At 41.2% G+C, this 27,723-nt stretch overlaps 1 protein-coding gene across 2 annotated transcripts in view; it reads right to left on the bottom strand.

The window, feature by feature from the left end:
• Nucleotides 1-27,723, bottom strand: part of DLG2 (discs large MAGUK scaffold protein 2) — a 1,330,756-nt gene that overhangs the window by 419,400 nt on the left and 883,633 nt on the right. For both annotated transcript variants that reach the window (XM_040426389.1, XM_040426390.1), the window contains one exon: nt 2,899-2,949. In XM_040426389.1, the coding sequence (XP_040282323.1) occupies nt 2,899-2,949 (51 nt within the window). The remainder of the gene's footprint in view (nt 1-2,898; nt 2,950-27,723) is intronic.

Here is a 27,723-nt window from a genome sequence, read left to right as displayed (position 1 = left end):
TGCAGCTGCCAAGATGCCACTTGCCACCAGTTTGGCCATATTTCAGAGCTGCAACATCACTGGAGTGCCCAAAAGCACAAGGTGTGCAATACTCAGAGACATGGCCAAGGTAAGAAAGGCTGAAAGACGACCACCACTGAACAAGACACACAAGCTGAAACGTCAAGACCGGGCCAAGAAATATCTCAAGACTGATTTTTCTAAGGTTTTATGGACTGATGAAATGAGAGTGAGTCTTGATGGGCCAGATGGATGGGCCCGTGGCTGGATTGGTAAAAGGCAGAGAGCTCCAGTCCGACTCAGACGCCAGCAAGGTGGAGGTGGAGTACTGGTTTGGGCTGGTATCATCAAAGATGAGCTTGTGGGGCCTTTTCGGGTTGAGGATGGAGTCAAGCTCAACTCCCAGTCCTACTGCCAGTTTCTGGAAGACACCTTCTTCAAGCAGTGGTACAGGAAGAAGTCTGCATCCTTCAAGAAAAACATGATTTTCATGCAGGACAATGCTCCATCACACGCGTCCAAGTACTCCACAGCGTGGCTGGCAAGAAAGGGTATAAAAGAAGAAAATCTAATGACATGGCCTCCTTGTTCACCTGATCTGAACCCCATTGAGAACCTGTGGTCCATCATCAAATGTGAGATTTACAAGGAGGGAAAACAGTACACCTCTCTGTACAGTGTCTGGGAGGCTGTGGTTGCTGCTGCACGCAATGTTGATGGTGAACAGATCAAAACACTGACAGAATCCATTGACGGCAGGCTTTTGAGTGTCCTTGCAAAGAAAGGTGGCTATATTGGTCACTGATTTGTTTTTGTTTTGTTTTTGAATGTCAGAAATGTATATTTGTGAATGTTGAGATGTTATATTGGTTTCACTGGTAAAAATAAATAATTGAAATGGGTATATATTTGTTTTTTGTTTAGTTGCCTAATAATTATGCACAGTAATAGTCACCTGCACACACAGATATCCCCCTAAAATAGCTAAAACTAAAAACAAACTAAAAACTACTTCCAAAAATATTCAGCTTTGATAATAATGAGTTTTTTGGGTTCATTGAGAACATAGTTGTTGTTCAATAATAAAATTAATCCTCAAAAACACAACTTGCCTAATAATTCTGCACTCCCTGTACAAAACCTTAGTCCTACATTCCCCAGTCATAGAGAAACCCTGTGAGTCCTCATACCCCAGTCATATTGAAAACCTGTTGGTCCTACATCCCCCATTATAGAGAAACCCTGTGGGTCCTGCCCCCCTAATCATATGCAAAACCAGTGATTCCTATTTTCCCACGCCACTCATATAGAAAGCCTGTGAGTCCTGTTTTCCCCATCACAGTGAAAGCCTGTGAATCCTGCCTCCCAATAGAGAACGCATGTGAGTCCTGCCTCCCCATAGAGAAAGCCTGTGAGTCCTGCATCCCCCCTCCACATTCACAGAGAAAGCCTGTGAGTCCTGCTTCCTTCATCCTCTCATAGAAAAAGCATGTGAGACATTCTTCCCCCACCCCCTCAAAGAGAAAACATGCTTCCTCCAACCACTCATAGAAAAAGCCTGTGATTCCCACACCCCCCACCTAATGGAGAAAGCATGTGAGTCCTGTTTCCCCCACCTAATGAAGAAGTCCTGTTTCCCCCATGTACTCATACAGAATGCATGTGAGTCCTGCTTCCACATCCACTCACAGAGAAAGCTTGTGAGCCACCCCCCCCCACTCACATAGAAATCCTGTGAGACATTCTTTCTCCACCCACTCATTGAGAAATCCTGTTAGTCATGCTTCCCCTTCCCACCCATAAATAAAGCATGTGAGACATTCTTCCCCTACCCACTCATTGAGAAAGCCTGTGACTCCTTCTTCCTTCACCCACTCATAGAGAAAGCCTGTGAGTCCTGCATGCCCACCTAACAGAGAAAGCCTGTGAGTCCTGCTTCCCCTACCCACTCATATAGAAAGCCTGTGAGTCCTGTTTCCCCCCACCCACTCATAGAGAAAGCCTGTGAGTCCTGATTACCCCACCCACTCTTAGAGAAAGCCTGTGAGTCCTGTTTGCCCCACCCACTCTTAGAGAAAGCCTGTGAGTCCTGTTTGCCACACCCACTCTTAGAGAAAGCCTGTGAGTCCTGATTACCCCACCCACTCTTAGAGAAAGCCTGTGAGTCCTGTTTGCCCCACCCACTCTTAGAGAAAGCCTATAAGTCCTGCTTCCCCTACCCACTCATATAGAAAGCCTGTGAGTCCTGCTTCCCCCCCACCCACTCATAGAGAAAGCCTGTGAGTCCTGATTACCCCACCACATACAGTGATTTATTTTGATGCTATTACAAAAGGATTTGCTTAGTAATTCTTTGCTGTATCTTGCAAATATTGATTATGAAAATTTGTATTCATCTCTCATGGCTTTTGAAAAAATTTGATTGTAGTCTGTGAGTTAACATGGGAGGAAGTGCTCAGTTCCCTGCAGCACCACCACAGGAGAAATGGAGCATTACACTGTTCCAACTGAAACAAAGGGCTATCCATGTAGACACAGACATGCCAGGTCCTCCAGAATGAAAGACTCTCATTATAGAAGCTTTCTTCTGGGGCTAATAGAAGAGGGTCCTGTGAAATCAGGAACTGCTAGAGTATTTGAGAAAAGGTTTTCTGAACCAAAAATAACATATACCAATGAGGTGGTGTAAGGAAGAAAATTGAGTCCAACATGTAATTTGGGCAAATATATGATAATAATACTGTATGTGCTGTGTTCGCACCAAATTTACTGCAGTGTAAGCAACTTCTGCATTCATACCTGATAGGGCTAAAGTGCAAGGTCTCATTATGATGAATTTAAAAAAGCAGGTCATTGTAAGGAAGAACTACATAATGTGCAAAATATATAGTCACTTACCCGTTCCAATGTTATTTCCTCAAACTCATATTCAATTTCTGACCCATTAATCTAGAAAGAAAAAAAGATTCCATGATAATCGAGAAAAAGTGGGCAGATTACAAGGCACTTCATCATATCGCTGCCCATTACTGGCCATAGTTCAGTTTCCATAGATATATATATACTGTATATATAGTCACAGTGCAATTCCTTTAATCTGGCATCAAATACAGTAATCCGGAAAATGTCATAATCCAGCATTCATTTCCAGTGCAAACCTACAATACAATGTGTTATTTCACAAAAAGAAGAAGATATTTCACAGAAAATCTCTCTAGGGGGCCATTCACACGTCCGCAGCGTTTTGCGGATCCGCAAAACACCGGGCGGGCACCCCAATAGAAATGCCTATTCTTGTCCGCAGACTGGAAGTTCGGGGCCGCGGACTGGAAATGCGGATGCGGACAGCACACTGTGTGCTGTCCGCATCTTTTCCGTCCCCATTGAAAATGAATAGGTCTGCACCCGTTCCTCCGGGTCCGGACCATTCATACGGACATGTGAATGGACCCTCAAAGGGGTTGTCCCACCCAAAAATATTGTACATTTTTCAAACCAGTATTTGGATCTGAAAACTTTTGTATTTGCATATAATAAAAAATGTAGTATAGCCACAGAGGCGGCAGGGGTCGGACTCCCAACAACCGCGCCAATCAGCTGTTTGAAGAGAAAGCAGACCTCCTGAGACTACTGCACCCTCTTCACTGTTTACCAGCTTGCCGGCAGTCGGACCACCACTCATCTGATATAGGTGACCTATCCTAAAGATAGCAAATGAAGAGAGGTAGCGGCAGCATCTCCGGTGAATCCTTTATTCGGACGGACTTTACAGAAAGTGTGCCATGAAATTAAGCAGCATTGTTTCGGCTGTATTCCTAGCCTTTGTCAGGCTTGACAAAGGCTAGGAATACAGCCGAAACGTTGCTACTTAATTTCATGGCACACTTTCTGTAAAGTCTGTCCGAATAAAGGATTCACCGGAGATGCTGCCGCTACCTCTCTTCATTTGCTATATGGTTTGGCTTTTGCATTACCCGAGTGGCCATTTGCGTCCGTGGGTGGTGCTTTACAAACACTTCTGTATACTATCCTGAAGATAGGTCATCAATATAAGACACTGGACAACCCCTTAAAACTCAAAATTTTATTGTAACAGCAAGCTCGCTCTAGGGGCAACAAATAATTTTATTATTTAATTCATCTTTGCATGAACAGCTCAGAATTTCCCAGGAATTAAATTAAAAAAAAGAAAATAAAAAAACGTACCCGTACTATGGATAAAAATACTAAAACCAGATATTAGTGCCCGCTGAGTTGTATGCATTATATCCAATAAGCAAAAATATCTGGTAATCTGACAACTGACTGAAGGGATTGTCCAGGATTTTATGGTTTTTAATAAATTATTTTCATGTAGCCGCATACATTATGTACATCTTCCCCAGGCTTTTCCTTTTACAATTTGGACTCTCCTGATCTGTTTTCACCATGTAAACTAATCCCTCTGGTTTGTGTCCATCCTGTATGTAGCACTTCCTGTTCCTGTATCCAACCAAACCCATGATGCACTTCTCTTTTTCTGCCACACCTCCAGCACCGCCCCTAACAACGCCCAGCAAGTTTATAGTTCCTCCCACCCAGCTAGTTACATAATCACTCCTACATGGTCATGTGACCACAGCCCAGAACGGGAGATAGGAGCAATAAAGGGAAAAGAAATACATTACAAAATTACAGATACCTATCATACATAAATGATTATTTTAAAGGATGTTAATGCAAACTGGAAAATCCTTTAAAGGGATTGTGCAAGTTACTTTTTTGCTCTTTGTATGTTTCTAACTAATGAAATGTAAGAGGCTTACAATTCATTTACTTCATCTGAAGTGGCTCCTTTCTCAGATTTCCCTGAGGGTCACATGACCTGTGATTTCAGATTTTCCCCTGCTCTGATACAGTGGCGGATTCAGGGGGGGGGGGGGGCGGGGGCAACGGGTCAATTGCCCCCCCCCAGAGCTGGCGGCGGCAGCGGGGCACAGGGAGATGAACGCTTCCATTGTGGAAGCGTTCATCTCCATAGTCATCTGTATCGCCGTCCTCAGGACAGCGATACAGATGGCTGTGCTGAGGCAGGGAAGGGAGAGGCGTGTCCCTTTCCCTTCCTCTGATAGGCTGCAGGCACGAGGCCCGCAGCCTATCAGAGGCCAGTGCAGGCGGCGCAATGACGTCATCGCGCCGCCGCCGCCTAAGCCGTACAGAGCGGGATACAGGCCGGAAGAGGCCTGCATCGTATCGCTGACATGGAGGTAAGTATGTGTTGTTTTTTTTTTTTTTTTTTATATATACAATACTTTTACTGGCACAGGGGGGGCTGTCATTACTGGCACAGGGGGGGCTGTCATTACTGGCACAGGGGGGGCTGTCATTACTGGCACAGGGGGGGCTGTCATTACTGGCACAGGGGGGGCTGTCATTACTGGTACAGGGGGGGCTGTCATTACTGGCACGGGGGGCTGTTATTACTGGCACGGGGGGGCTGTTATTACTGGCACATGATTGGGGGCACTATAGGGGCATCTACTGAGGCCACAAAGAAGGGGTATTTTATATGGGGCACTCTGTACAGTACAATTTTATACTGGGACACATTATGGTGGGTACTATGGGGAAGGGGGGAGAGGAGTACTATGGGGTCATCTACGGGGGGCACTAAGAAGGGGTATTTTATACTTGCAAATTATGGGGGACACTGAGGGCATCTACTGGGGCATTTTATACTGGTACATTATGGGGGGCACTAGGAGGAAGGAGGGTGTGGAGCACTATGGGGGCATTTACTGGGGGCACTATATAGGAGTATTTTATACTGGCATATTATGGGGACATTAGCTCACCTGGGGGCATTACAAGGGGGTATTTTTTGCACTGTCACATTATAAGGAGAATTATTTCTACTGGGGGGGTATTATGGTGGGCTTTATTACTCCCCCATGGTATGACCCCCTAGTAGCAGCACCAGCCTCTCCCTGCTCTGCTATCCCTCTGCCCCTTCTCCAAATCCTTATTATAAAATCTTTCTCATTAGGATAAAACACAACATCAGCTCTGCCGAGCCCTCGGCCAAAGTGTGGAAGTGGCGTCCGAGATCCCCAAGGGCCAAGCCAAGTAACTAAGTTTTCATGTGAAATATGTTTGTTATACACACACAGCCTACACTGTGCCACACAATATACAGTATACCTCTACACTGTGGAGTCTGTTTTATAAGCACCATTGTTTTGTGGCGGCGGACAGAAAATAATCTGAAAGTGCCCCTCCCGAGACCAGGCTCTGGATCCGCCACTGCTCTGATGATGTCTTGTACACAAGCCTGAGGAGCAGATCTGTGTCTGTGCACAAGACATCACTGTGCTGCCCATGCCCCCTGCACTGCCATCTGCAACTTTCTGCCCTGTGTCTCCCTACCACTGGATTCTTCAGGAAAGATTAACCCCTTCGACAGCACAGACTCAGGGCTGGAGGCTTTGCTGAGCAGATGCAGGCAGTAAAGAGACACAGGATCTTCCCTACTTATTAAGGTGTTTAATTTTTCCAAAGATGTGATTTGGCTTTGCTTACGCCCTGAGTCTCAGTGATGTAAAAGATATATATGCCAAATTTTAAGAAGATTGGATAATATTTAGGGGTTGCACACATTGATCACTTTTATTACTACTCTCACTCGTGTACCTAGGAGGTTGGTTTAAAAACGACTTCAGTTTCAGGATCCCAGGGGCTCTGCATCAAGCAAGGTGGATGGCAAAGGCAATATATGCACTTAAAATTGTCCTCTTCACTAAACAGTTGAATATTCCTCAACGAGAATTGAAAGGAATGAAACGGCTTGCACATTTTGTCAGCCTCATATATGTTCGCTTTTTGCACGAGGCAATTGTAAGTCGATAGGCTCCAAAGAATGATTTGGATAGGCTACAGCTTCTGAGCACTTACCCAGATGCAGACGTCAAAAAAGTGCTCTCACAGTTGCTAAGAGACACCTTTGGTATCTGTCAGAAACAAACGTAGGATTGGCTTTTTTGGACGAAAGTATTACTAAGGCTGTTAAGGAAAATATGACTAAAAATTTAGAAACAAAATCTGCAAAGAAAAAGGAAATGAAACGATTAGAGGGTAAAAACCTACTTTTTGAATGAAAAGACTTGAGCCATTTCGTTACTAATAAAACAAAGACGTTCTTTGAATTGTTTGGGATCCACGACGTGACAGAATACTGCAGTGATTCTCTAAGAAGCCATGTGAACGCTCTTAAAGTGGTCAATGATACCGCAGAAAGAGGAATTGCTCTGATAAAAAAGTTTAAGGAATCGGTCAGGGACGAAAAACAAAAACAATTCTTGTTGAGGGCAGTCGAGCATCACAGAAAAGTCGTCACCAAGCTAACAAAAGAAGGGATTGCATCGTTCAAAGTTGATTAATAGAACACATGTTTTGCCTATCATACTACCTATAATTCTTAGTGTCTAGTTTTAATATTATTTTAAGTTTGTGATTTTTAGTTTTTCCAATAAAAGAAATTAACATTGACATTGGCTACTTTCACAAAACTGATCAAAGTGTGCAACCTCTAAATACAATTCAATCTTCTTGAAATTTGGCACATATGTCTTTTACATCACTGAGAGTTGGGGCGTAAGCAAAGTCTGCCAAAATGTTAAATTTTATTTTTTTCCATTACCAAATGAAACACCCTACTCCTCATCCTGCAGACACAGAGGTAGCAGACTGGAGGAGTTCTGCAGAGCACTGCAAAAGAACAGGTAGGGGGAAGATCCTGGGTGTATCAGCAGTGTTATTGGACTGCTGGTACTTGTAATCCTACACATACAACATGCTGCCGAGTATTGCAGCAGTCAGACTTTTCACTCGGGGCAGCACTTTTATTCACTCCCTTCGCAGAGTAGGGGGAAGGGCTCCAATATCCATGAGGAAAACCTCAGAGATTGCTGTTAATGCAGGTAAACAAAGGCCAGAAGAGAACTAGGGAATGAGAAAATAGATTATTTTTTTTGCCTAAAACTTGCATAGCTTACCTTCAGATTTACAGTGCTATATTATTTTTTTCAGAACTAAGACAACCCCTTTAAATATTGATGGTCTATCCTAAGGATAGGCCATCGATATCTGATCTGCGTGGATCTGACACCCCACACCCTCGATGATTAGATGTGCAGAATCCAGGACCAGAACTGCACAGCTTCGGCCGTCACTGTAGTGGATGGAGCCGGTTACTCCCGTTCACTTGAGTCAGAAAATAACAAATTCGACCGACTGCTATAAAAGTATATGAACACCTCTAAGAGACAGAGTCCTGACATTACATTGTCTGAGCAATTAAAAGTTAACTTCTAGGCAAAAGCTTTACTTATTTACCTCTCCCATAGGGAATGATGGCAAATGCCCCATTAGCAGCGGCACAAACAAAGTCATGTTATCAATTATTCAGCTCCTCTGCTGCAAGCGTGATGTATCGGCAGAACGTCTTCAGTGTATGCTAACCACATACAGTCTATTGACTGCTGGAAATACAGGAACATTTCCAGGAGATGTCTAATAGCGATGATCAATACATTAAGATATGCTTTTCGGAGGATTATGCAGATTGCAAACACATTATATGTAATAACAGAGTTAACATAAAGGAGTCTAATCTTCACCAACAAAGAATTCAACTAATTAAAAAAAGACATTAGTGTTAATTTGCGTGGAGAATTCCAATTGTCATTTTTGTTTTCTCCTCAATTCAGTACTTGTAAATTTTTTCGATAGATACAATAATTACCTCCTGCACCATCAGAAAGTAGGTTTGCCATAATGTACAAGAACTTATACCTGGGGGTGAAGGCGCTGTTTTTAAATTAATCACTGTGTGCTATTAGTGGAAGAAAACTTTAATACAAAAAAAAAAGCTAATACATAACTGCTATAATTTTGCTCCCTGCTCTATGTACAAGAACAAATATAATACTGCCCCTATGTACAAGAATATAATTACTATAATACTGCCTCCTATGTACAAGAATATAATTACTATAATACTGTTCCTATGTACAAGAATATAACTACTATAATACTGCTCATATGTACAAGAATATAACTACTATAATACTGCCTCCTATGTACAAGAATATAATTACTATAATACTGCCTCCTATGTACAAGCATATACCTACTATAATACTGCTCCTATGTACAAGAATATAACTACTATAATACTGCTCCTATGTACAAGAATATACCTACTATAATACTGCCTCCTATGTACAAGAATATATCTACTATAATACTGCCTCCTATGTACAAGAATATAACTACTATAATACTGCTCCTATGTACAACAATATAACTATTATAATACTGCTCTTATGTACAAGAACATAACTACTATAATACTGCCTCCTATGTACAAGAATATAATTACTATAATACTGCCTCCTATGTACAAGCATATACCTACTATAATACTGCTCCTATGTACAAGAATATAACTACTATAATACTGCTCCTATGTACAAGAATATAACTACTATAATACTGCCTCCTATGTACAAGAATATATCTACTATAATACTGCCTCCTATGTACAAGAATATAACTACTATAATACTGCTCCTATGTACAACAATATAACTATTATAATACTGCTCCTATGTACAAGAATATAACTACTATAATACTGCCTCCTATGTACAAGAATATAATTAGTATAATACTGCTCCTATGTACAAGAATATAACTACTATAATACTGCTCCTATGTACAAGGATATAACTACTATAATACTGCTCCTATGTACAAGAAAATAACTACTATAATACTGTCTCCTATATTCAAGAATATAATTATTATTATACAGCTCCTATGTACAAGAATATAACTACTATAATACTTCCCCCTATTTACAAGAATATAACCACTATAATACTGCTCCTATGTACAAGAATATAACTACTATAATACTGCCTCCTATGTACAAGAATATAACTACTATAATACTGCCTCCTATGTACAAGAATATAACTACTATAATACTGCTCCTATGTAAAAGAAAATAATTACTATAATACTGCCTCCTATGTCCAAAAAATATAACTACCATAATGCCGCTCCTATGTACAAGAATATAACTACTATAGTGCTCTTATGTACAAGATTATAACTACTATTATACTGTTCCTATATATAAGAATATAACTACTATAATACTGCCTCCTATACAAGAGTACAGTATATAACTACTATAATTATGCTGCTATGTAATAGAAAATAATTACTATAATACTGCCTCCTATGTACAAGAATATAACTGCTATAATTCTGCTCCTATTTAAAAGAATATAACTACTATAATACTGCTCATATTTACAAGAATAAAACTACTATAATACTGCTCCTATGCACAATAATATAGCTACTATAATACTGCCTCCTTTGTATAGTACAAGAATATAACTACTATAATACTGCCTCCTATGTACAAGAATATAACTACTATAATACTGCTCCTATGCACAATAATATAGCTACTATAATACTGCTCCTATGTACAAGAATATCACTACTATAATACTGATCCTATATACAAGAGTATAATGTTATAATACTGCCTCCTATGCACAATAATATAGCTACTATAACACTGTTCCTATGTACAAGAATATAACTGGTATAATACTGCTATGTACAAGAATATAACTACTATAATACTGCTCCTATGTACAAGAATATAACTACTATAATACTGCTCCTACAGTTGCAAGAAAAAGTATGTGAACCCTTTGGAATGATATGGATTTCTGCACATATTGGTCATAAAATGTGATCTGATCTCCATCTAAGTCACAACAATAGACAATCACAGTCTGCTTAAACTAATAACACACAAATAATTAAATGTTACCATATTTTTATTGAACACGCCATGTAAACATTCACAGTGTAGGTGGAAAAAGTATGTGAACCCTTGGATTTAATAACTGGTTGAACCTCCATTGGCAGCAATAACTTCAACCTAACGTTTCCTGTAGTTGCAGATCAGACGTGCACAACGGTCAGGAGTAATTCTTGACCATTCCTCTTTACAGAACTGTTTCAGTTCAGCAATATTCTTGGGATGTCTGGTGTGAATAGCTTTCTTGAGGTCATGCCACAGCATCTCAATCGGGTTGAGGTCAGGACTCTGACTGGGCCACTCCAGAAGGCGTATTTTCTTCTGTTTAAGCCATTCTGTTGTTGATTTACTTTTATGCTTTGGGTCGTTGTCCTGTTGCAACATCCATCTTCTGTTGAGCTTCAGCTGGTGGACAGATGGCCTTAGGTTCTCCTGCAAAATGTTGTGATAAAACTTGGGAATTCATTTTTCCTTCGATGATAGCAATCCGTCCAGGCCCTGACGCAGCAAAGCAGCCCCAAACCATGATGCCCCCACCACCATACTTCACAGTTGGGATGAGGTTTTGATGTTGGTGTGCTGTGCCTCTTTTTCTCCGCACATAGTGTTGTGTGTTTCTTCCAAACAAGTCAACTTTGGTTTCATCTGTCCACAGAATATTTTGCCAGTACTGCTGTGGAACATCCAGGTGCTCTTGTGCAAACTGTAAACGTGCAGCAATGCTTTTTTTGGACAGCAGTGGCTTCCTCTGTGGTATCCTCCCATGAAATCCATTCTTGTTTAGTGTTTTACGTATCATAGATTCTCTAACAGGGATGTTAGCATATGCCAGAGACTTTTGTAAGTCTTTAGCTGACACTCTAGGATTCTGCTTCACCTCATTGAGCAGTCTGCGCTGTGCTCTTGCAGTCACCTTTACAGGACAGCCACTCCTAGGGAGAGTAGCAGCAGTGCTGAACTTTCTCCATTTATAGACAATTTGTCTTACCGTGGACTGATGAACAGCAAGGCTTTTGGAGATAATTTTATAACCCTTTCCAGATTGCAAGTCAACAATTCTTAATCGTAGGTCTTCTGAGAGCTCTTTTGTGCGAGGCATCATTCACATCAGGCAATGCTTCTTGTGAAAAGCAAACCCAGAACTGGTGTGTGTTTTTTATAGGGCAGGACAGCTGTAACCAACACCTCCAATCTCATCTCATTGATTGGACTCCAGTTGGCTGACACCTCACTCCAATTAGCTCTTGGAGATGTCATTAGTCTAGGGGGTCACATACTTTTTCCACCTGCACTGTGAATGTTTACATGGTGTGTTCAATAAAAACATGGTGACATTTAATTCTTTGTGTGTTATTAGTTTACGCAGACTGTGATTGTCTATTGTTGTGACTTAGATGAAGATCAGATCACATTTTATGACCAATTTGTGCAGAAATCCATATCATTCCAAAGGGTTCACATACTTTTTCTTGCAACTGTATGTACAAGAATATAACTACTATAATACTGCTCCTATATACAAGAATATATCTACTATAATACTTCTCCTATGTACAAGATTATAACTACTATAATACTGCCTCCTATGTACAAGAATATAACTACTATAATACTGCTCCTATGTACAAGAATATAACTGCTATAATACTGCTCCTATGTACAAGAATATAACTACTATAATACTGCTCCTATGTACAAGGATATAACTACTATAATACTGCCTCCTATGTACAAGAATATACCTACTATAATACTGCTCCTATGTACAAGAATATCACTACTATAATACTGATACTATATACAAGAGTATAACTATTATAATACTGCCTCCTATGTACAATAATATAGCTACTATACTACTGTTCCTATGTACAAGAATATAACTGGTATAATACTGCTATTATGTAGAAGAATATACCTACTATAATACTGCCTTCTATGTACAAGAATATAACTGCTATGATACTGCTCCTATGTACAAGAATATAACTACTAGGGGGCGGAGTCTGAATGCTGACCTGAGCAGACGCATGTAGGAGTAGCTCCTCTCCATGATATCCTGCAACCTGGTTTATTTCGCACTATAGCCCAACAAAGTATGGGGAAAGTTGGCAGATATATCCCTAAAGACAAAACCGACTCTCCGAAGCCGGATCGAGGGGTCTCAGACATGGAGAAGTACCTGAACAAGAAGCCTGCTGGCAGCGGGAGCGGTGCGGCCAAGATGGCGCCACATGAACCAGATGAGTGGTCACAGGAGGCTGAAGGTTCTAATGGGGACCTAGATGATGGGCCGCAAACAACAAGCATAGCCCCTATATCGAGGAAATTCCTCCAGCAGGCCCTCTCATCAGCTATTGCTCCAGTTCTTGATGAGCTGCAGGAAATCAAGACGGATATCACGCAGATAGGGCATCGAGTGGAGACACTGGAGGCGAACCAAACGGCCATAATCACCTTTGCCCGTACTCTGGGTGATAACTCAGCTGCCTGCATGGACTCCCTGGATGTCGCTTTCTCCCTCATCGAGAATCAGGAGAACCGCAGCAGGCGGAAAAACATTCGGCTGCGCGGCCTCCCTGAACAAATCCAGCACGAGGACTTACCAGAAGCGGCGGCCGCCATCTTCGTTTCCCTCCTGAAATCAGAGAGTGCAGCTGGCATTGAAATCGAGCGCATACACCGGTCGCTCAGGCCGAAACCAAAAGATAATGAAAATCCGAGAGATGTTATCTGCGGCCTGCTGAAATACACCGATACAGCGGCCTTACTGAGAGCGGCCAGGGAGCAAAAAGATCTCACCTATGAAGGGGCCGCGATCATGATGTTCCAGGATTTGGCACCATCGACCTTGAACAAGAGGAGAGCCCTCCGACCTCTTACAGATCATCTGCGCCACATCAAGACCCCCTATAAGTGGTTGTTCCCTTTTGGCCTGTCGTTTGCGGTGGGAGGCAGGAGGTGCACCATCCGAGTTCCAGGGGATCTAGCTGCGGCCTGGGAACTGCTCCAAACCACTCCACTGGACATTCCGTCCTGGCTCCCCTCCGCTGAGTCCGGTATACCCCTGCCAGAATTACCTGGGGTCCAGAGGTGGTCCAAAGCCCTTCCAAAAAAGAAGAATGCTCCCAGAATCCGGGACACCTGACTCTGCGGCCTGGGATCCATCCCTGTGGTTCGCTAGTCCGGTCCTGTGAGTAATACATGTGGACTGAAGTTTTCTCACATTTGCCTATTAAGCTTTAAATGTAATATGTTTTACCATAGCTATGTTCAATATGTTGTTCCACCTGACATGTCTTAACATGTCTTTAACACGTTTATTTCTGTGTCAGGTCCCATAGCATGTTAACATGTTATTTGTGTCACCTTTTGTCTCCTGCAGTGGGTTATAGTACTTGCTGCATTCACTTTGTTGCACCAGGTTGCGGGTAGTATGGGTGGTTTGTGGTCTATTTCACGGCCTATAGATCCCCCCCATGCCTTACATCAGGGTCAAACCTGCGCAGTCCTGGTGTCAGCGCAATACTGTGGAGGCTCACATGCTGTCAGTGTACCACTGGTTTGGGGCTGTCAGATGTGTCTCCTTTAAGTTATATTTCCTGGCCAAGTTTCTAAGTTACATGAGGAACATTGGCTGTGTTTTGGTTTTATGTTTTTTTAGATCTCTTTTACACAAGGTAATAAGATGCTGCTGTTGGAGTGCTCCCACATATACACAAAATGTCACAGATTAAGTGTACGTCATTTAATGTGAGAGGGTTTAATACCCCGCAAAAAAGGTCGCAAGTTATACGTCTATTGAAGAAGTCCCACACTGACATATGTTTTTTCCAGGAGTTGCACTTTAGGTCCACTAGGGTTCCCTCTCTCCAGAAGGGTTACTTTAACAACTGGTTTCTCAGCACATATGATAAAGCTAAAAGAGGGGTAGGTGTTGCTATAGCCAAAAGGGTCCCTTTTAAGATGACAGCCTGCCAGACGGATGCAGAAGGTAGATTTGTTTTTGTGAAGGGAGTGATTGGCACCCAACCTGTGACTTTAGCCAGTTTATACAGTCCCAATAGGGGACAAAAAGCATGGATCTCACAAACTTTGCAGTCTCTTAGAGCCTTTGCTGAAGGGATCTGTTTGGTTGGTGGCGATCTAAATGTTGCCTTGAATCCCATTATGGACACCTCGGATGGTTCCACTCAGCAAACTCATAAGACCTTAGGTCGCATAAATGCCCACATAGCGGATGCACAATTAGTGGATGCTTGGCGTATGGTCCACCCCAATGAGAGGGATTACACCTTCTTTTCTGCCTCACATAAGGTTTATAAAAGATTGGATTACCTCCTAATCTCCAGTCCCAACATAGATATGGTAGAGCAAGCAGTGATTGACCCCATCACGGTCTCGGATCACGCCCCGGTCTCGATAGTAATACACATATCTAGCTTACCTTCTCAAAGTAAACAATGGAGACTCAATGAAACATTACTGGATAAGAGGGAGGTAGTAAATGCTTTGTCACAGAGGCTGTCGTGGTTCTTTAGGGAGAACTTAACGCTGGATGTTTCTCAAGAAATTGTGTGGGAAACACATAAATCAGTGATGAGGGGTGAGTTCATAGCCTTGGGTTGTAAAATTAAAAGGGAAAGACAACAGACTTTGCAATCCCTGCTCAAACAGATCTCTGAAATAGAAGCCTTTCATAAAAGATCTAAAGCTCTGAAAGCTCAACAGGATCTCCTTCTCCTGAGAGCGAAATTGAAAGATCACCTCAATATCTGCCATGCCAGAGCGTACCAGTACGCCCAGTTTTGTTTTTTCTCTCATGGAGACAGGGGATCAAAGTTGATGTCAGCACTTATCAAACAAAGGAGGGACTCTATGTTTATCCCTATTATAAAATCCACAGATGGTAAGTCTTTACACAGAACTGCAGACATAGCTAAGGAGTTCCAGAAATTTTACCAAGACTTATACGGGTTAGATAGAGGTTTGGAACATCCGGACTTGTCAGCAGATTCTGTAATTGACAATTCTCTATCACATCTACAATTGCCCCAGCTTAACAGAGAGGAAGGGTCTTCCTTGGTTGCTCCAGCAACTGAAGAAGAGGTGAGGAAGATCTTAATATCTATGCCCATGGGGAAATGCCCAGGACCAGACGGACTTCCGGTGGGTTATTATAAGAAATTTGCTGAGATTTTGAGTCCACAACTCATGAACTGGTGTAATTCTCTCCTCACAGGGGGACAACTTCCCACCCAATCCTTAGAGGCCACAGTGACCATATTACCCAAACCTGGAAAGGATCACACACTCTGCGGGAGTTATAGGCCTATATCCCTCTTGAATGTTGATGTTAAGATCTGGGCCAAACTCCTAGCATCCCGTCTTGGCTCATATTTACCGAAGCTAATACATCCCGACCAGGCTGGTGTTGTGCCTGGTAGGAAGGGGAACCATAACTCCTGCAGAGTTGTCACGGCCATCCAATGGGCGAGGAGGCAGGGTACACCCCTGACATTTCTGAGTGTGGATGCGGAAAAGGTCTTTGACCGGGTGAACTGGAATTTTATGAGAAAGACACTGCATAGATTTGGTATCCCCGAGCAATTTCAAGCCGCAATTATGACCCTATATACAAATCCGAGTGCTAAAATTAGAGTAAACGGTACCTTGTCACCATCCTTCCCCATTTATAATGGCACTCGTCAGGGCTGTCCCTTGTCCCCAGCCCTTTACATATTGGTGATGGAGACACTTCTCCAAGCCATTAGAGATCACCCTGGTATAAGAGGAGTTAGGGCCAAGAATGATACGATTGAATATACCAATGTCGCCTATGCAGATGATCTCTTGGTGATGGTTTCCAACCCGGTCGAGGCCTTTCTGCATCTTCTCTCCATATTCAAACTCTTTGGGAAGGTTTCTAACTACAAAGTGAATTACTCTAAATCAGAGGCTATGAACATCACGGCACCATTAAAGAGCGTGTCCTCCCTTAGATCCACGACACCCTTCATGTGGCAGGCATCCCATATTTCATACTTGGGAATTAAAATCCCGTCCGATTTGAAGAATATATTCCAGTTGAATTATATCCCCCTATTAGCTGATGTGCAGCGTCAACTAAGTGCAATTCGCATCCCATACACTTCCTGGATGGGAAGAAAGAACCTACTAAAGGCCTTCGTGTTACCTAAAATACTTTATGTTATGCAAATGTTACCTATCTTCCTTCCCTCCTCATTTTTTACACAGATAAAGAGGTTATTCTCTACCTATTTATAGAGAAGGTAAGGGAGCCAGGGTAAGGGAGCCAGAATTGCCCATAACAGATTAATCCTTCGGAGGACTCAGGGAGGTTTTGCTTTACCAGATGTTCAGATATATTACAGAGCCGTACACCTTAGAAGATGGATGCAACTGCATATCCCTAACTGCTCAACACTTGGTACTGCATTAGAAACGCTCCAACTATCACAACTGCAGAGAGCAGCACTATGGGGATTAAATTCTGTTTCACTCCACAATCATACGCTGCTTAAGGGCACAAGCCTAGTTGTTAAACAGCTTAACAAAGACCAAAGTTTATTGAATACCCCCTCTTTAGCTATGCCAGCGGATCTAGCCCCATACTCAGTGAGACCTATGGCAGCAAATATTCCTTCAGTGTGGTATAAACTCAGGGACTTCTCTACCGAGGTGTTCTTAGACAAGGCCTTGGGCAGACTACCAGAGGGACACCCTTTACACCAGATTGTGGATTCTTGCAACTTTTTAGGTTCAGTAGATCTTAAGTCAGTGGGTAAGACCCTAATAGACAGAGAGGTTCATTTAAAAGAAAAGTCATGGTTCGAGAAGATCTTGTCATCCACCTCACAACATAAACGGTTAATTTCACTGTTTTATCTAGGCCTAAATGTGCCCCGCCCTAATGATATCCCACTTTATTTTAAAACCTGGGAGACAGAGCTAAACAGGACCTTTTCTGAAACAGACATCTTACGTCTATATGCACACTCACATGGCTTTTCCAGGTGCGTCAAAGTACAGGAGCATTCTTTCAAAGTACTTACTCAATGGTACATGACGCCTAAGCAACTGTTTCTCAGAGGTCTTAGTTCTAATGATCAATGCTGGAGATGAAAAGCTGGAGTGGGCACCCTTTCACATATTTTTTGGTTTTGTCCCAAAATACAACCCTTCTGGGCAGCAGTGTCCAAAACCATCAACTCAGTTATGCACAAGGTCATACCACTATCTCCTGAGTTAGTCCTCCTGTGGCTACCTACTGAAGCACTCTCACCCTCTAGAGGTAGCTTGGCCACACAACTAATTCAAGCAGCGAGATTGATTATACCCCAGAGATGGCTTAGCGTTGATCCCCCAACCCTCATTCAGTGGATGAACAAGGTAGATCATATACAACGTCTAGAAGAGTTGGCTAGCTGGGAATCCAGAACACATGAGAAGCATGTGAAAGTGTGGAACCCTTGGTTGAAGTACAGTATGCTACCTTCAAAAGAATCTTAATAAAGGTCTTATGTCCCTATCATTCCATTTTATACTGTGTTACCTCCAACATTACATATGTTACTTTCACAGACTATGCTCAGAGATCTACATTGTTAGGTTTTGTATTAGTGAGGCCGGTTGCCTCACTGTTTATCAATAACTCATGTAGACCGCTAGGAATTGTATTGCTAATACGTTGGTATTAAATATTGTGATATATTGGATATTCCTTACAACAGTGCTAATATGCCTTTATATATACCTTGCACTTAATATCTATGCTGCTGATGTGGACGTGAGAGATGTGCCTATCCTCTTGTCCAATATCTTATTTTTGTGGTCCCATGATACTGTATGCAATGTCACCTTTGTACCATTTTTTTTTATCTTGCCTAATAAAAAGAAAATTGACAAGAATATAACTACTATAATACTGCCCCTATGTACAAGAATATAACTACTTTAATACTGCCTCCTATGTACAAGAATATAACTACTATAATACTGCTCCTATGTACAAGAATATAACTACTATAATACTGCTCCTATGTACAAGAATATAACTACTATAATACTGCTCCTATGTACAAGAATATAACTACTATAATACTGCCTCCTATGTACAAGAATATAACTACTATAATACTGCTCCTATGTACAAGAATATAATTACTATAATACTGCTCCTATGTACAAGAATATAACCACTATAATACTGCCTCCTATGTACAAGAATATAACTACTATAATACTGCTCCTATGTACAAGAATATAACTACTATAATACTGCCTCCTATGTACAAGAATATAACTACTATAATACTGCTCCTATGTACAATAATATAACTACTATAATACTGCTCCTATGTACAAGAATATAACTACTATAATACTGCTCCTATGTACAAGAATATAACTACTATAATACTGTCTCCTATGTACAAGGATATAACTACTATAATACTGCTCCTATGTACAAGAATATAACTACTATAATACTGCCTCCTATGGACAAGAATATAACTACTATAATACTGCCCTTATGTACAAGAATATAACTACTATAATACTGCCTCCTATGTACAAGAATATAACTGCTATGATACTGCTCCTATGTACAAGAATATAACTACTATAATACTGATACTATATACAAGAGTATAACTATTATAATACTGCCTCCTATGTACAATAATATAGCTACTATAATACTGTTCCTATGTACAAGAATATAACTGGTATAATACTGCTACTATGTAGAAGAATATACCTACTATAATACTGCCTTCTATGTACAAGAATATAACTGCTATGATACTGCTCCTATGTACAAGAATATAACTACTATAATACTGCCTCCTATGTACAAGAATATCACTACTATAATACTGATACTATATACAAGAGTATAACTATTATAATACTGCCTCCTATGTACAATAATATAGCTACTATAATACTGTTCCTATGTACAAGAATATAACTGGTATAATACTGCTACTATGTAGAAGAATATACCTACTATAATACTGCCTTCTATGTACAAGAATATAACTGCTATGATACTGCTCCTATGTACAAGAATATAACTACTATAATACTGCCTCCTATGTACAAGAATATAACTACTATAATACTGCCCCTATGTACAAGAATATAACTACTCTGAGGGGGGCGGAGCCTGACTGCCGACCGAGTCAGACGCATGTAGGAGAGCTCTCCTCCGTGCAACCCTGCAAACTGGCTAAAATAGCATTCTAACTCAGCACAGAATGGGCAAAATCGGCAGATATACGCCTAAAGATAAGCCAGATCCTACCAGACCAGATCGCTGTGCCTCCGATATGGAGAAATTCCTCAACAAGAAGTCCTCCACTATGGCGCCTGTTGCCTCCAAGATGGCGTCGCTTGTACATGAGGATGAAACACAGGATCCAGATGAAGCGGACGGCCCCGTTGTGAAGCCTGCAGGCGAACATACACATTCAAGCCCTGCACCGATATCCAGGCAGTTCCTGCAACAAGCATTGACGGCAGCACTGTCTCCGGTTGTCCATGACCTCAAAGAAATCAAGGCTGACGTCAAGCACATTAGGCCTCGCGTGGAAACGCTAGAGAATACCCAAGCAGCCATTCTCAACTATGTTTAAGTTGCTAGCGCAAATACAGCAGCATATGTGAACTCTCTGGATAACGCCTATGCGCTGATCGAGGATCAGGAGAATTGCAGCAGGCGGAAAAACCTCCGCATACGAGGCTTACCCGAGACCGTGGCCCACGAGGCCTTGCCAGATGCTGCCGGTGCCATCTTCACCACTCTCCTGGGAGCAACCAAAGCAGCACCGATACACATTGAACACATCCATAGGGCACTGAGGCCCAAACCGAAGGATACGGACTATCCCAGGGATGTTGTCTGTGGTCTGCTAAGGTATGTGGACACAGCGGCACTGATGCAGGCCGCAAGAAACCAGAGGGAGATAGTTTTTGAAGGAGCCAAAATCTCCATTTACCAAGACCTTGCTCCCCCCACGCTGAACAAGCGGAAGGCCCTGAGGCCTCTCACGGACCATCTCCGCCATACCAAAACCCCTTACAAGTGGCTCTTTCCATTTGGCCTGACTTTTGCGGTTGGGGGTCAAAGATGCGTCATCCGCCTGCCATCAGACCTTCAGGCAGCATGGGAGCTACTCCAAACCACCCCACTGGACATCCCATCGTGGCTACCGTCTGCTGACGTTAGTATCCCACTACCGGACCTTCCAGAGGCTCAGGGATGGACAAAAGCAACATCGAAGAAGAAGAATATGCACAGGCCCCGAGACTCTTAACCCACCAATGGCCTGAACAGCTGGAGATATACAGCTAAGCGGCCGTATCGGAGGTTCTGGCCGATTGCAAGACCTAGCTGGAGGTCCAACTCAATTGCTCCGTTTCTGCTGTACATGCAAGTATTTGTAATTTGTGAAATGCTGTTTGCCCATCTTCTTATGTATGGTCTAACAGCCCTCGGGTGATCCTACCTATAGTGGGACCCCTTCCAAGTTCTACTCTCTTGTTAGACAGATACACAAGCACCGTTATTATTATGGCGCCAAGAATGCAGGGAGCGCTGGTATGATATCATGCTGAACCAGACGCTCACCGACCCCCCAATCCCCACCAGGATCACAATTGCGCAGACCTGGTGCGCGCGCCAACATAGGTGGCCTTCTATGCCCGCTCCGCCATATCTAATTGAACTGCTATGGCGCTGCCGGCATCGGATCCATCGCCTCATGATCTCAGTTAATTTACCTACGGTTTGGTTTGATGTTATTTATGTTTATTGCCCATCCCCCTGGTCGATGATATTGCCTGAATGCTCATATGTATTGTATACTCCAAATGGCAGGTCAGATGTCTCAAATTAAGTGTACCTCTTTCAATGTGAGGGGCTTCAATACCCCCCAAAGCGCTCCCAGGTCATCCGCCTCCTTAGGAAATTCCGTACAGGAATCTGCTTCCTCCAGGAGCTGCATCTAAGGGCGTCTAATATTCCTAACATTCAGAAATCCTACTTCCAACACTGGTTCATTAGCGCCTTTGACAAAGCCAAAAGAGGGGTGGGAACAGCAATCTCCAAATATATCCCCTTTAAGGTGCTATCAACGCAGAATGACCCAGATGGTCGGTTTATTTTTGTGAAGGGGGTTATAGGCACACAAAAGGTCACTCTGGCCAGTCTGTATGGCCCAAACAGGGGACAGAAACAATGGATTAAGAGTACCCTGCAGAAGCTCAGATTGTTTGCCAAGGGAGTTTGGCTGTTGGGTGGGGATCTAAATGTCAACTTGAACCCACTTGTGGACACATCAGATGGCACCTCGCAGCTATAGGATGCATAAATAATTACCTTTCCGAGGTAAACCTACTTGACACCTGGCGACTAACGCACCCAGACGGTCGTGACTATACCTTTTTCTCGGCCCCCCACAACACATATAAGAGACTAGACTACATTTTTATCTCCAACAACTCCTTAGATATGGTGGAGAGCTCCAATATAGATCCCATCACGGTCTCGGACCATGCTCCGACTTCAACAGTAATACACTTTTCCAGTCTACCCACACAATACAAACAATGGCGACTAAACGAAACGCTACTGGACAGGCCTGCAGATACCACATCTCTAGCACAAAAGCTAGCATGGTTCTTTTCTGAGAACGCTACACCTGGGATGTCACACACAACATTGTGGGAGACACATAAGACAATAATGAGGGGAGAACTTATTGCACTAGGCTGTAGGGTTAAAAAGGACCGGCAGAAAACACTGGAATCTCTCCTTAGCAAATTGCGGAGAAAAAGTCTACCCATAAACACTCCAAAGCACTAAATATACAGACTGACCTATGCAAACTTAGAACCCAACTTAAAGATCACCTTAATATCTGCCATGCAAAGGCCTACCAATACTCCCAGTTCAGATTTTACTCACATGGAGATAGATAACTTATGTCCTCTCTAATCAAACAGAGAAAGGACTCTATGTACGATAGATATCGCTAAAGAATTAAAAAAATTCTATAAGCAGCTATATGGGCTGGCGGACCATACCACCTCCATCAACCCCCAGCCAGAAGCAGCAATGGACCAGTTTCTGGAACATCTCAATCTCCCCCAAATCACACCACAAGACGGGGAGACCCTTCTGGCCCCAGTCACAGATAGTGAAATTAAGAAAATCCTGTCCTCTATGCCTTTAGGCAAAAGCCCTAGTCCGGACGGCTTCCCAATAGGATACTATAAGAAATTTGCCATCTCCCTGGTCCCCCACCTAACAGCCTGGTGCAATGCACTTCTTACTGGCAAACAGTTACACAAACAGTCGCTGGAGGCCACTGTAACCATTCTCCCCAAACATGGGAAAGACACCACACTTTGCGGTAGCTACCGGCCCATATCACTGTTAAATGTGGACATAAAAATCTGGGCAAAACTCCTTGCCACACGCCTAAGCCTACTGCTACCAAAAATCATTCACCCTGACCAGGCAGGCTTTGTGCCCGGTAGAGAGGGAAACCACAACTCTTGCAGGATAGTTACAGCTATGCAATGGTCTATACAAAAGCGCCTTCCCCTGACCATCCTCAGTGTTGATGCGGAGAAGGCATTCAAACGAGTGAACTGGGATTTTATGGCAAAAACTCTGCATAGGTTTGGCATTCCAGAGCGGTTTCAGGATGCAGTCATGACGATGTATAGAGACCCGAGCGCGAGAATAAGAGTTAATGGCACTTTATCGCCATCCTTCCCCATACGGAACGGGACGCGTCAGGGCTGCCCCCTGTCTCCGACTCTCTACATCCTGGTGATGGAGACTCTTCTCCAAGCAATCAGAGACCACCCCGCAATAAGGGGAGTCTGAGCCAACAACAATTCCATCGAATACACCAATGTAGCATATGCAGACGATTTATTGATATTAGTATCCAACTCGGTCGAGGCCTTCCCGCATCTACTGTACCTATTTGAGCAATATGGCAAAGTGTCAAACTTTAAGATGAATTACTCAAAGTCGGAGGCTATGAACATAACGGCCCCTCAACAAACCATAGCGGTCAAACCATAATACTGCTTCTATGTACAAGAATATAACTAGTATAATACTGCTCCAATTTACAAAAATATAACTACTATAATACCGCTCCTATGTACAAGAATATAACTACTATAATACTGCTCCTATGTACAAGAATATAACTACTATAATACTGCTCCTATGTACAAGAATATACCTATTATAATACTGCCTCCTATGTACAAGACTATAACTAATATAATACTGCTCCTATGTACAAGAATATAACTACTATAATACTGCTCCGATGTACAAGAATATAACTACTATAATACTGCTCCTATGTACAAGAATATAACTACTATAATACTGTTCCTATGTACAAGACTATAACTACTAGAATACTGCTCCTATGTACAAGAATATAACTACTATAATACTGCTCCAATGTACAAAAATATAACTACTATAATACTGCTCCTATGTACAAGAATATAACTACTATAATACTGCTCCTATGTACAAGAATATAACTACTATAATACTGCTCCTATGTACAAGAATATACCTATTATAATACTGCCTCCTATGTACAAGACTATAACTAATATAATACTGCTCTTATGTACAAGAATATAACTACTATAATACTGCTCCGATGTATAAGAATATAACTACTATAATACTGCTCCTATGTACAAGAATATAACTACTATAATACTGTTTCTATGTACAAGACTATAACTACTATAATACTGCTCCTATGTACAAGAATATAACTACTATAATACTGCTCCGATGTACAAGAATATAATTACTATAATACTGCTCCTATGTACAAGAATATAACTACTATAATACTGCTCCTATGTACAAGAATATAACTACTATAATACTGTTCCTATGTACAAGAATATAACTACTATAATACTGCTCCAATGTACAAAAATATAACTACTATAATACTGCTCTTATGTACAAGAATATAACTACTATAATACTGCTCCGATGTACAAGAATATAACTACTATAATACTGCTCCTATGTACAAGAATATAACTACTATAATACTGTTTCTATGTACAAGACTATAACTACTATAATACTGCTCCTATGTACAAGAATATAACTACTATAATACTGCTCAGATGTACAAGAATATATTTACTATAATACTGCTCCTATGTACAAGAATATAACTACTATAATACTGCTCCTATGTACAAGAATATAACTACTATAATACTGTTCCTATGTACAAGAATATAACTACTATAATACTGCCTTCTATGTACAAGAATATAACTGCTAAAATACTGCTCCTATGTACAGGAATATAACTACTATAATACTGCCTCCTATGTAAAAGAATATAACCACTATAATACTGCTCCTATGTACAAGAATATAACTACTATAATACTGCCTCCTATGTACAAGAATATAACTACTATAATACTGCCTCCTATGTACAAGAATATAACTACTATAATACTGCTCCTATGTACAAGAATATAACTACTATAATACTGCCTCCTATGTACAAGAATATAAATACTATAATACTGCTCCTATGTACAAGAATATAACTACTATAATACTGCTCGTATATTCAAGAATATAACTACTATAATACTGCTCTTATGTACAAGAATATAACTACTATAATACTGCTCCTATGTACAAGAATATAACTTCTATAATACTGCTCCTATGTACAAGAATATAACTACTATAATACTGCCTCCTATGTACAAGAATATAACTACTATAATACTGCTCCTATGTACAAGAATATAACTACTATAATACTGCTCCTATGTACAAGAATATAACTACTATAATACTGCCCCTATGTACAAGAATATAACTACTCTAATACTGCTCCTATGTACAAGAATATAACTACTATAATACTGCCCCTATGTACAAGAATATAACTACTCTAATACTGCTCCTATGTACAAGAATATAACTACTATAATACTGCCCCTATGTACAAGAATATAACTACTCTAATACTGCTCCTATGTACAAGAATATAACTACTCTAATACTGCTCCTATGTACAAGAATATAACTACTATAATACTGCTCCTATGTACAAGAATATAACTACTATACTACTGCCGTATGTACAAGAATATAACTACTGTAATACTGCTCCTATGTACAAGAATATAACTACTATAATACTGCTCTTATGTACAAGAATATAACTACTATAATACTACCTCCTATGTACATGAATATAACTACTATAATACTGCCTCCTATGTACAAGAATATAACTACTATAATACTGCTCCTATGTACAAGAATATAACTACTATAATACTGCCTCCTATGTACAAGAATATAACTACTATAATACTGCTCCTATGTACAAGAATATAACTACTATAATACTGCTCCTATGTACAAGAATATAACTACTATAATACTGCCCCTATGTACAAGAATATAACTACTCTAATACTGCTCCTATGTACAAGAATATAACTACTATAATACTGCCCCTATGTACAAGAATATAACTACTCTAATACTGCCTCCTATATAGAATATAACTACTATAATACTGCTCCTATGTACAAGAATATAACTACTATAATACTGCTCCTATGTACAAGAATATAACTACTATAATACTGCTCCTATGTACAAGAATATAACTACTATAATACTGCTCCTATGTACAAGAATATAACTACTATAATACTGCTCCTATGTACAAGAATATAACTACTATAATAATGGCCCTATGTACAAGAATATAACTACTCTAATACTGCTCCTATGTACAAGAATATAACTACTCTAATACTGCCTCCTATATAGAATATAACTACTATAATACTGCTCCTATGTACAAGAATATAACTACTCTAATACTGCTCCTATGTACAAGAATGTGCGTTGTGTAAAAATTGCAGCATGTTCTATATTCTGCGTTTTTCACGCAAGGCAGGCCCCATAGAAATGAATAGGTCTGCAATCATCCGCAAGCAAGTGCGGATGCGGTGCGATTTTCACGCATGGTTGCTAGGAGATGATAGGGATGAGCAACCCCATTAAAGTCTAACATGGTTATAAGGGAAAATAATAGCATTCTTAATACAAAATGCTTAGTAAAATGTGGCTCGAGGGGTTAAAAAAATAAAATAAATTAACTCACCTCATCCTCTTGTTCGCGCAGCCGACATCGTCTTCTTTCTTCTTCTTTCAGGACCTGCAAAAGGACCTTTGATGATGTAATCGCGCTCACCGTGTGGTGAGCACGGTGACGTCAGCGCAGGTCCTGCTGAATGAAGATAAAAGGATCTTCTATCTTCATTCAGCAGGACCTGCGCTGACGTCACCGTGCTCACCACGTGGTGAGCGCGATTACATCATCAAAGGTCCTTTTGCAGGTCCTGAAAGAAGAAGAAGAAAGAAGACGATGCCGGCTGCGCGAACAAGCGGATAAGGTGAGTTAATTTTTTTTACTTTTTAACCCCTCCAGCGCTATTGTACTATGCCTTCTGTATTAAGAATGCTATTATTTTCCCTTATAACCATGTTAGAAGGGAAAATAATAAAATCTACAGAACTCCGAACCCAAATCTGAACTTCAGTGAAGAAGTCCGGGTTCGGATCTGGGTACCACAATCGGTTTTTTATCACGTACGCGCAAAACGCATTGCACCCGCGCGATGAAAACTGAACAACGCAATTGCAGTCAAAACTGACTGAAATTGCGCGCGCACTCGCG

The sequence above is a fragment of the Bufo bufo genome, chromosome 3 (assembly GCF_905171765.1).
Source record: "Bufo bufo chromosome 3, aBufBuf1.1, whole genome shotgun sequence".
NCBI lineage: Eukaryota > Metazoa > Chordata > Amphibia > Anura > Bufonidae > Bufo > Bufo bufo.
This window is presented reverse-complemented; position numbering and strand designations above follow the sequence as displayed.